This window comes from Xiphophorus couchianus, chromosome 7, assembly GCF_001444195.1.
Source record: "Xiphophorus couchianus chromosome 7, X_couchianus-1.0, whole genome shotgun sequence".
Taxonomy (NCBI): Eukaryota; Metazoa; Chordata; class Actinopteri; order Cyprinodontiformes; family Poeciliidae; genus Xiphophorus; species Xiphophorus couchianus.
The window spans coordinates 7,827,131-7,838,095 of record NC_040234.1 but is presented as its reverse complement, the minus strand read 5'-3'; the positions used below and the strand labels follow the sequence as shown (position 1 = coordinate 7,838,095).

Genomic DNA, 10,965 nt, shown 5'->3' with positions numbered 1-10,965 from the left:
TTACGGTGGTTGTTGTCACTATAACGCAGCAAATACTGGGTGTGATACTTAGTGAAGAACTGTGCAGTGGATTTCCTGCTGAAAAACAAAAAACAAAACAAATACTGCGTCTCCACAGCATGATGCTGCCACCACCGTGTTTCAGGCAGTCAGTGATATGGGGAGTTACCCAGGGCTAAATTTGAAAGGGATTTGGGTCCGGGGGTGGAGGCGTACATTCACCAGACAATTGTACTCATTTGCACATCTTGACCGACTCGTTAACTACGTGAGGGCGCATCAGTGGGAAGCTGAGCATAGGAAGAGTGTTCACATGCTTTCCTGCAATCTGATTGGCTGGGTGAGGGTGGCAAGAGGAGAGGCTTGGTCATTCGTACCGCAACTACAGCTGCCTGCGATAACATTCAGGGTCACTTTGCATAATGTCCACTGAACCTTATGTGAAATGCACACAAGGCGTGGCGTTTAAATGCTGGTACATTTTTATTAATGTAAAACAATACTTAAATGTTTGAACATTCTGAAGTTGTAGTGCATATGTTCAGGTCCAACATTCTCACATGGGACGGTTTTAAACACCCTGTTGATGTGTAGGCCTGTTTATCAATATAATGATATTTAAATCTGATTGATTCTTTTTTTTTCTTTTTTTCCAGGTAGGGCACCAAAACTGACCTCAGCCCGGGGGCCCTTATCATTCTGGCTGCGGCCCTGTGTGAGTGCGTCAGTGTGAACACAAAAGCAGAATTAGAAAACTAGCAAACATGCGAGGTTTGCTCAGGACTTTATTTTTGGTGACGCACTTCCTCTTAGTGAATTAGTGTGCGTGTTAGTCACAACGCTGCAGTCCTGCTCAGCCATGAGAAGATGACCGCAGTGGTTTTCAGGCTGCAGTGACCTCAGTGGTGTCGTTCCTATTATCTTCAAGGAACAACAAAAAACAGGAAGTTAAAAAAAAACAACAAAAACACGCGCCCCCCCACACACAGACACACCACGACTTCTCATCCTGCGTGTTTTAGATCCGTCATCGTTCTATCACACCTGATGTAAATGAAGTCCTTAACGTGACTTTTTTTTTTTTTAAATCAGGAGAGATGAAGCACAAAGAAAGAAATAAAAAAAAGACTCCAAAAGAAGCAGGACGGTGGTCGACAGGGTGGGACATATTAGGAACTTTTTCAGTGTAGACATGGAAGAGGCTGCAGCGTTGTGACTAACACACACACACACACGTACACACACACGTACACACACTCACTAAGATTAAGTGCGTGTTGCTCATAATGGTTTTAATCACCATGCCTTTAAATTATCCAGCCGGAGAACCTGGACAGCACTGCCAGAACACTTTGACCCAGGATCCAGGACCAGGTTTGCGTCCGAGCGCAACAACGGCGCTATTGTGCACCCAGAGCGGCTGCTGCTGTCCCTCTCCTCCCCCCCGCCCCCTCCAACCTCCCTCTCCACTTCCACTAACGGACCTCCTGATCCACAGAAAGTGAGTTTCAAACGCCAACTTTCTGTCTCTTAACGATCGTCGGGACAGAACACGAGCTTTTTGGATCGGATCAGATTGGAGGGCGCAGTTTGTCTCATAAAAGTGGCAATAAGTCCCAAGTTTTCCTCCCCAGTGGTGGAAGATTAACTTTAAAGTCGTCGGCGTTTTTTTTACGAGCTGCGTGATCTCGTTTTGTCCTCCTCTTTTTATTTATGTCCGAGCCCCGTCAGAGAGCGGAGCAGAGAGAGGGAGAGAGGGGACGGACTTGGAGGTAAAGTCGGAGCTGCCAGATGCTTCAGTAAACAGAGATCCGCAGAAACAACAAACGTCGCACAACGGTGTGAAAAAAAGCACCAAAAAAAGCAACATGGGCAAGGTAAATACGACCGATGCACGTGTGTAGTGTGCGCATCAATTTGCATGTTTTCTTTACTTTCGTTGTGTGCGCATTTTTATGTTTTTTATTATTATTATTATTTTTATTTTTTTTTTTAAACTAGTTTGTTGAAAAGTAATGGGTCTACTTCGGGCTTGGAGTCGAGCCGGTTTCGGAATATTTGGCTTTCCGAGTCAGGATCCGACGGTGTTCGGTTTAATCCGGGGTGAAATGACGCGACCGCCTCCTCTGCAGAAGAACAGTCAAAAAGTTGTTTTGGTGAAAGCCGATTGCCACGCGTGGCCTCCGACCGTCTTCCCCGGGAGGGAAGCGCATCGCAGCGGCTCATCTCTTTGTCCTCACAGCAGTGGCGTGAGGTTCATAGCTGGTGAGGCACCGACTGAATCATAATCAGGTTTACAAATATTGACTCCCATGCATGTTATTTCGCACATGCGGGCAAAAACATTATTTTTCTACATGTCATCCACAGCCGCGCTGCCGCCGTGGAATAATTTAGAATAATTCCGTTAATTCAATCAAACTTGGACATTAAGATATTATTAATTTCGTGCTGTGCTCCACAGCAAAGGAGAAAACCCGTTAAAGTAAAACTCAAACCCGCGTCTTTTTCTCTCTCTGTATCAGCGCAGATACGCGCCGACTCGTTGCCATAGCAACTGATAACGCCACAAAAAAAAACAACCACTCAAATATTTCCCACACAGAGAGCAGAACATTCAGTCTGTTGCAGTATTATGGTTTTAGGCTTAATCTTTATTTTGCGATTATTAATAACTGATTGCTGTGGTACGAGGAGAAAACTATAAATATATCGCTGCACTTTACTGTATTTCTAGCTCGCTGTTACCGTCTCTTACTATGCAGTTGTGGAGTCACAATGTCTGGGATCATGAGCGCCCCCTGCCATGAGGCAGGAGAACTGCCTGCCTCACCTCGAATCTGTTCTCTGACGTTTCTGATCGCTCCTCAGTTCACGAAACACGTTACACACACAGTTGGTGACAAAAAACACTGTACACTATATACATAAGCTAAATGATGGAAAATCAGTTCATATATTAAATGTTTTTTAGCCATTTTATTGGCGACGTACAGACAGGAGGAACATGCTCCCATAAAATGGCAGCCAGTGCAGTTAGCGAGAGGTTGATCAATCCCAGGTGAGGCTCAGCTCGCTGCCTCCTCACCGAGCATTTAAATGGAAAAATGCGAAAATTCAGCGATTTAAAAAAAAAAATCAAAATTGGTTAAGGTAAATGAAAAATGGGTACTTTATAGTACAAACACACAGGGTGAAAATAACAATATAATTTCTTTTATCACTGCCTCACAGTCTGTTCTGTCCGCTTTTTTATGAGATAAAAGAATTACTTTGTGAGGCTTCAGTATCACATGGCAGGTTGTTTTTTTTAAGATTTAGTTTAAATTGTCTGTGCCGAGTTGTTAGAAGGGTAGAGGAGCGGGTAAACAAGTTTGACTGGTCCCCAAACTTGTGTGGACAAGTTTCCTATTGCTTTACAGTGAGCATTTATAGGTTTGAAGATAATAAACCAATAAACCATTTCAAAATTGTTCTTAAGCACATTGGGCAACTAGAACCGGGTGTGTATTATTGAAAGAGTTGCAGAATCGAAGTGTCTTAAGCAGGTTTTTACACCTATTAGTGGTCTAACAAAAAATGGTCATGCATAAGAAGAAACAAGAACCTGTCAGAATGAGCTCGGCTCAAACTGCTGTCTTTTGATCACCTTCACTGCATTGCACCCTGACGAGCAAGCAACACTTGATGCATGTGATAATGTTAACTTTTATTTTATTTTTTTTTAACAAATACTGACCTCATCATTCATCCACATTGTGCTTAAGCCGGGTGATGCCTCTGAGTACAGAGGCGTTGCTGCTGCATTACAGTACAGTAGTCGTGGTTAGAAACTGTAGAAGTTTTTTGTTTTGTTTTTGTAAAACAAACAGAAAAGCCGGTTCGATGTTTGACACTTCAGATGAAAACCTGCGTCGATGTTCCCCTTGTCAATGTAGTAACGATTTCTTCATACTTGATGTTTGTTTTCTCACCAGACTGAAATAGTATATTTGGTGTCCTATCACAGCTGGAGGCATTTTCTGGCAATTCTGCATCATTTACAGAATTAGTTTGTGGTCTCTGAGTTTTATCATGTTGCATAAATAAATATGATGAGCACAGAACCCAGTGACTTAAATGTGGTTTAAACTTCCCTGGTTTCCTGCTATCTCCTTGGTTTTTCCTGGTTGGTTTTGTTTCTGGATTATTTAGTGCTACTTTCAGATAAAAATTTTTTGTTAGCTACTTTTTTGTTACAAAATAATCATCTGCAGAACATTACGCTTCTTTCTTCTTTTATTTTTTTTTACGCCTGCTGCATTCGGGTCAGCTCTTAAAACGCATCACGACAGTGGGTTTTTCAGTGTGCCTGAAAAACCCACAATACTGCCCCTTTAAAAAATGTTTTGTATAAGACAAACATGGTTAGATGCTATTTTCTAATGATTTAATTTAAAATCGAAACCAGCACGGTCGTGTATAGTTACCCGTTTCTTAAATCACGCATTAAACAAATTTTCTTCCGTACTGCTGAATTCAATTTCGGACCAAAATGTACCAAAACTTTCCTACAAACTTATCCAGGTGGTCACACAAGAACCCAGAACGACATTTAAAAGTGCTTCCCAACTTACTGACCTGAGTCAGTGTTCATAATTTGGAAATAAGAAAAACTGCCGAACCAAAAAAAATCTGACGATTCTACTCCTTGATATTATCCGCAATTTTTAATTAAGAGGAAGAACAGTTAGACAAATGTTACAAATCTCTTTATCTGACACGTTAGAATTTAGAAACTAGCCTAATAAATGACCTAAGTTACTAATCAGTATTAATGTTTCTGTTTACACTGTCCTCTTTACTATTACGCCTCATAAACACAGGCTGTATATTCATCTACTTAATTGCAAATTACTTTACAAACAGACTAAGCATACAAACTAAACTAGGGATTAAATGACACTGTCAACTATAAGACGTGGCAGCCAAACCGTGCGTTCGGGTCTCATTGATTCTCCTCGTACTGAATGGGTAACGAGCGGACCTGGCGACCCAACTTGGTTTGACCAAATCCAACACAAATCAACCAGAAAACGGCAGCGTTAGTGTTTCATGAGCCGGCACACACAGATTCATCCAGGACACAAGCTGCAACCGTCGACTTCCTTGTGTCGCAAACACCAGGAGAGTCTAACTGGGCTAAGGTGATCAACGGTTCAAAAGTCCTCAGCAGATGAAAATAAATTTTGCGTTTTTGATTTGGAAATCAAGATCCCAGAGTCTGGAGGAAGAGTGGAGAGGCACAGAATCGAAGTAGCTCAAGGTCCATTTGTATACCAAGCCACTTTTTTTCCCCTAGAGTTGTTCCGTACCAAACCTACGAAGGCAATTCAGCATTGTGTATGTGTATGCTTATTTTCTATGTGGAAAGGCTCCATTTGAAAGTGTTTTTTCAATGCATTTCCTCAGAATGTTGTCACTGTAACCAGTGGTAAAGTGAGTTAAACAGAGGGAATGTACTGTACATGCAGTTCGGTGTGATATTTTATGGTACAAAATGGTGTTGCCGATCACATATTTTCCTCTGTTTTCCACAGCGTCTGATCCCATCAGAGGTCTCACAGCTGTTAAACTTTCATAAAATCGCTATTTGTGCATAATAATTAACCCAGAATGTCACGACAACCGGAGCGACATCGACAACATTCCTTGGATCTGCGTTTGTCCAGCGAAAGGCTGGAAGATAACGTTAGAGTGGATTTATTGTAATTTATTAGGTTTCTTTGTCTCGTCTATTGGCGTACCAAACCAATTTTTTCCCTCAGTGCCTTGCTAACGAAATCACACCCTCACCTTGCTGAAACAATGGGCAAACTCATTTTTTGCCAAAAGTATTTTGGGCAAGTAGAGGCAATTAAAAGGGACAAGGTTTTTTTTAAATTTTATTTTAGTTGTTTGTTTTTCTTTGGTAAATCACTTGTGACAGAAAGTGTGGACTACTGTATTGTGAATGCATGTTGTTGTTGCTCTTTTTAGAAAGTATGTGGAACCAACTACCCAACCAGCATCTGCTTCATAGTGGTGAATGAGTTCTGTGAACGTTTCTCCTACTATGGCATGAAAGGTAAGGGATGCTTTCTGCAGATTCTCCTGGTTGCTCTTCTCCTTCTCTCACACGACCGCCTTCGCACTCGCATGTTTGTCACAGTACAAACTTACACAAGCACGCCGTTCACCAGGCCAGTTTCCTGCTCGACGGCGTTTACATTTCTCACCGTAAAGGTCTCGATAAGATATGTTTTGAGCGTCGCTTAAAATCGCCTTTTAGAAAGCGGACGGAGAAATCAGCGAGAGAAGAGAAGCTTTTAGTTTTTTCTTTATCTTTTTTTTTTTTTCCTGAGTTTTATTTCTGATTTCTATAAAAATCCAAGCCTGAAGTTGGCCTCTGAGTTTATCACTGGCACATGTTTGTTTTTTTCTTTTTTTCTCAGTTTGTATCAAAACACATCTTTTTTTTTTCTCACTGTCAAATGGGGCAATTATAGAACCACAAATTACTGTGAAATGTTTTTCTCTACAGTTCCAGATTTCTCATGGCGATGAATGCTGGAGGTTTTTCTTCCTTCCATGTCGTTATTATTATTATTTTTTTTAAGTTCATTAAACTGTGTATATTTTACCTACTTTCCACACTACAGTTTCTGAGTGAAGTATGAAAAATGAAGATAAATCATGTTTGACTTTTAGACCTCTGTAATGATTTCCATTCAGATTGTGTATCCAGCTCAGATCAACAGATTTATGGCACTTCTGCACAACCGACTCACTTTATATCGAGGAGCTTTGTCAACACCAAATAATCACGCAGATAAATTTAATTATATACATTTCAGGTCAGTTAATTATGCCAATTGGTAAAAGTTTTATTTTTTATTTTTTTAACTAAGGAAACCCATCAAATGTAACTTGGTTATGGAGTCTTTAAGTTTGCAGCAACCTTGTAAAAGTAGAGAGGAAATTACAGAAAACATACCTGTTGGCAGATTATTTTCTCTTGTAACAAGATAGTTTTCCCATGTTATAAGTGAAATAATCTGCCAGATATTTGCACTAAAAACCATATAGACCAAAACTACCTGGTAAGATTTTGCATTTTTGACAGACTAGCAAAGGAGACTGGAAGCTGAACTGAATACAAAAGTTTTTTTCCCCTTGTTGTCCAACACATTAGTTTTTCAGTTGAATTGTACAAGGTTAATGTCACCGTACATGTGGGGAAAAAGTTTTGAAACAATTCGTCTCGCTACCTGGCTTTTATTTGTATTTTTTTATTTGTTGGAGGGTCTCAGCTAATGCCTGTGTGCTCTGATCGCAGCGGTGTTGACGCTGTACTTCCTCAGCTACCTGAAGTGGGATAAGAACCTCTCCACCGCCGTCTACCATGCCTTCAGCGGCCTCTGCTACTTCACTCCCATCCTGGGAGCCGTCATCGCCGACTCCTGGCTCGGAAAATTCAAGTGAGTTCGCCTGTCGCCTCGCCTCTGACCCCCGGGGGTCATCGCCGGTCAACTCCGCGCGACACAACGTCTAGCAATCGGCGCGTGGCGAGGGAGGGCGTGAGCCGCTCTGACCACACATGACCAAACAAGAAGATTAGAGGAGCTCAGCGCCGCAGGCACACAATGACTGTTTACTCCCAACAGGACCATCATCTACCTGTCCATCGTTTACGTGATCGGCCATGTGGTTAAGTCTGTGGGAGCCATTCCCACTGTGGGAAACACCGATGTGCACATGTAAGTCACAGATTCTGGACCTTTTACACTCACACGGACCTGATTTCATTGTCAGAATGAGTAAAAGAAACAGTCATTAGCTAAAATGGAGAAAGAACCACACATTAACAAAATAACAAGAAATGCTTTCCAGGGTTGTTTTAGAGTTAAAGAGCCATTAAACTCTGTCTTAATTTTGTCCAGTATGCTGATGACGGATCGTTCTCTCGACCCTGTAGTGAGTCTGACTTTTGTCTTTTGTGCTCCAGCGGTCTGTCCATGTTTGGCCTGATCCTCATCGCGTTGGGCACCGGAGGAATCAAACCGTGTGTAGCAGCGTTTGGAGGGGACCAGTTCGAGGAAGAACACGTAAGCGTCCAATCGGAGTTTATGGTGTGGCTCTTTGCCAAGGGCAGCATGGCCGTGGGGATGGCCTGACACCTGACAAATGTATGATAAACTGTTACTTTATCTGTATCAGCTGAACATTAATTCAGCTGAAAGTTTACTTCCAGGTTTAGTTTTACTTTTTTGGCATTGGTATCACTTGAGATACTGGGAATGTAGCACTTTTGAAGTAAGACCTTCTGCTGCTTGCAATCTTTTCCTTAGATTGAAGAGATAATACAATCTCTTCAGATATAATTCCTCCATTATCTAAGTAGGACGCCGCGTGGGGATTAAACCATAAAAAGAGTCGATAGGTTGAGGAAATGAGGTAAATCAGTCCTTTATCATGATGCATTGATGCATTCAAGGAAATCCAATGTGTGTAAACATCTCTATCACACACTTACCACTTTGGGCCAGTGTCACAATACAACGTTTTTGTATATATATATATATCGTATCGTATTATTGCATATTGCAGCTTTGAGTATCAGTCGATACCAATATTGACCCAATATGATGGCACCATGACTCATACATACTTTTCTGACATATTTCGGTTGTTTGCTCAAACAGAAAACAATAGTCAACAACAATAGGTATGAGAACAACTGGCACAGTCATTCATTATTAACCGGTGGGTCTGCGTGCGGGAAACAAGCGCTGTTGGATAGAAATGGTGACGCAAAGTAAATACTTGTAGACTGATTTAATTGTAATGCTTACATAGGAGATTTTAGATGCAGGCTGATACGATCCGATACTCATTATTTAGCTGATATTGGACCAATTTCCGATATCAATATCTGAAATTGCTGAACCACTAGCATCTATTTCAGTCCATGCTTGATCGTTATAGTACATTAGAAATCTTTATACAGCCAATTGGTCACTTTAAGGGGAAAAGGTATCAGGTGCTTTTCTGCAGTAAATTGGTGCCCTGGTAGGTAGTTTTTTATCCTGTTAAAGGAAGTTTAATCAGGATAAATGTGCAAAAATGTCAACCTTTAGCAGCATCAGAAAATCTACAGCTCTGCTCCAGAGTGAAATATTAGAATTTTTTTCTTACAATGCTCTTTTGATTTTAAAACCATCATTATCGTTTAGAAAATACTAAAAACAAGTGCACAGTCACATTTCAACGCTTTATAACTCTTTTTAAAAAAAATTTTCTTTACCTCCAGATAAAGGAAAGACAGAAATTCTTCTCAATTTTCTACATGTCGATCAACGCCGGGAGCGTCTTGTCGACGCTGATAACGCCCATCCTCAGAGGTGAGCGTTCGCCGTCGTGACGCTCGGCGCGTGTCGCGCCTCCTTGGGAGCTTCCTGGCGTCGCTAAACGCCGTCTCCTCCTTGCAGGTGACGTGAAGTGTTTCGGTGACGACTGCTACGCCCTGGCCTTTGGCGTTCCTGCGGCTTTGATGGTCGTGGCTCTGGGTAAGGATTTTATCCAGGTATTTCAAAAGAGGCAGGGAGGGAATTCAACCATTTACAGAACAGCCTGAGAAAGGCGTGATGGAATCTGGAGTCTGGCATTCAAAGACGATAAGAGACCAGGGTAATATTTGTTTTTACACAAAGTCGTTACAGATGGATAGAAATGTTAGATATTTTGTGTTTGTTTTTACTGAGTCTTTTGTGTGTGTGTGTGTGTGTGTGTGTGTGTGTGTGTGTGTGTGTGTGTGTGTGTGTGTGTGTGTGTGTGTGTGTGTGTGTGTGTGTGTGTGTGTGTGGAGCCTAAATCATATTTGGTAAAAAAAAACGTTTTTGTCTTAATTGCTACAGGGTTTAGCAAGTAAAAAAAATATGCAAACTGCGGAAAAAAAACAAACAAACTAATGTAAACGTTTATAATCTACGGGGACCTCGATGCCGTTGCAGGATGTGGGGGTCATCACAGGCCGCAGTGTGCAAGCTGAGGCTGTTTTCACAAGCCGGGCTTCACCCTGATCAAGGCCCGTCCTCATCCGTTGTGACGGCCAGCTTTCTCTGCCCGCCGTTTCCCCGTCAGCCCTGATCCATGTGGGATTCATGCCTGGTCGCCTGCTCACTGTGGGAGCAAACTGTGACACGAATGACACACAGATGGATGTGGAGTTTATAGCCTGAAAGGAGCTTTAAGCATTCAAGGTTTAATTTGTGTTTGTTGGTGGTTGTTTTGAGCGAGGGAAAAAACAGAATCATTCTTTTCAAGATTGCTTTGCTGAAGATCAACTACTGTATGTGTTACTTTTAAAGCAGGACCGTCGGAAAGGGAACCGTATTTTGTGAATAGGCGGTTCATCTCAATAAACGGCAGGCATTTGGGAAGAAAAAAATTTGCATCTAAGGCATTTTTAAATGCGTTTTACAAAAATGTATCAGTCCACAAGAAATGAAATCCTGAGATTGATTTACTGAAGAGCGACTGTGTGCGACAAAAAAAAAAGAAAAAAAAGAAAAGAAAAGCATGGACCCTCTGGAAAAGGTGAAAGCAGTTTTAAAAAAAGCTAGATAATGCAATGTAGGAAAAAACCTAAGAGATGAAATAAAATAAAAAAATCAAACAAACGTAGGACGACTAGGGTACAGAGAACCAAAAGAATAGTCAAAATGAGCAGTATGCTTTGTGAAATGCGACTTATTTTAATAGAGGTCAAACTTTTGGAAAGACTCCCGTCTCCTCTGGTGGTTTGAAAATAAATTGGTTTGAGCTGATGCTAGTTCTCCATCTGGTCCTCCACAGCTGTGTTCATATTTGGCAGCGGTATGTACAAGAAGACGCCGCCTCAGGGAAACGTCCTCGGGGAAGTCTGCAAATGTATCGGCGTGAGTC

The 10,965-nt window shown here is 41.6% G+C and overlaps 1 protein-coding gene across 1 annotated transcript in view; it reads left to right on the top strand.

Annotated features, from left to right (window-relative positions):
• The first annotated feature begins 1,494 nt into the window (after positions 1 to 1,494).
• Positions 1,495 to 10,965, top strand: part of slc15a2 (solute carrier family 15 member 2) — a 35,331-nt gene continuing 25,860 nt past the window's right edge. Inside the window, exons 1-8 of the mRNA XM_028022140.1 lie at positions 1,495 to 1,877; positions 6,019 to 6,106; positions 7,358 to 7,499; positions 7,686 to 7,778; positions 8,027 to 8,126; positions 9,332 to 9,422; positions 9,510 to 9,587; positions 10,876 to 10,958. Coding sequence (XP_027877941.1) covers positions 1,869 to 1,877; positions 6,019 to 6,106; positions 7,358 to 7,499; positions 7,686 to 7,778; positions 8,027 to 8,126; positions 9,332 to 9,422; positions 9,510 to 9,587; positions 10,876 to 10,958 — 684 coding nt within the window. The 5' untranslated portion in view covers positions 1,495 to 1,868. The remainder of the gene's footprint in view (positions 1,878 to 6,018; positions 6,107 to 7,357; positions 7,500 to 7,685; positions 7,779 to 8,026; positions 8,127 to 9,331; positions 9,423 to 9,509; positions 9,588 to 10,875; positions 10,959 to 10,965) is intronic.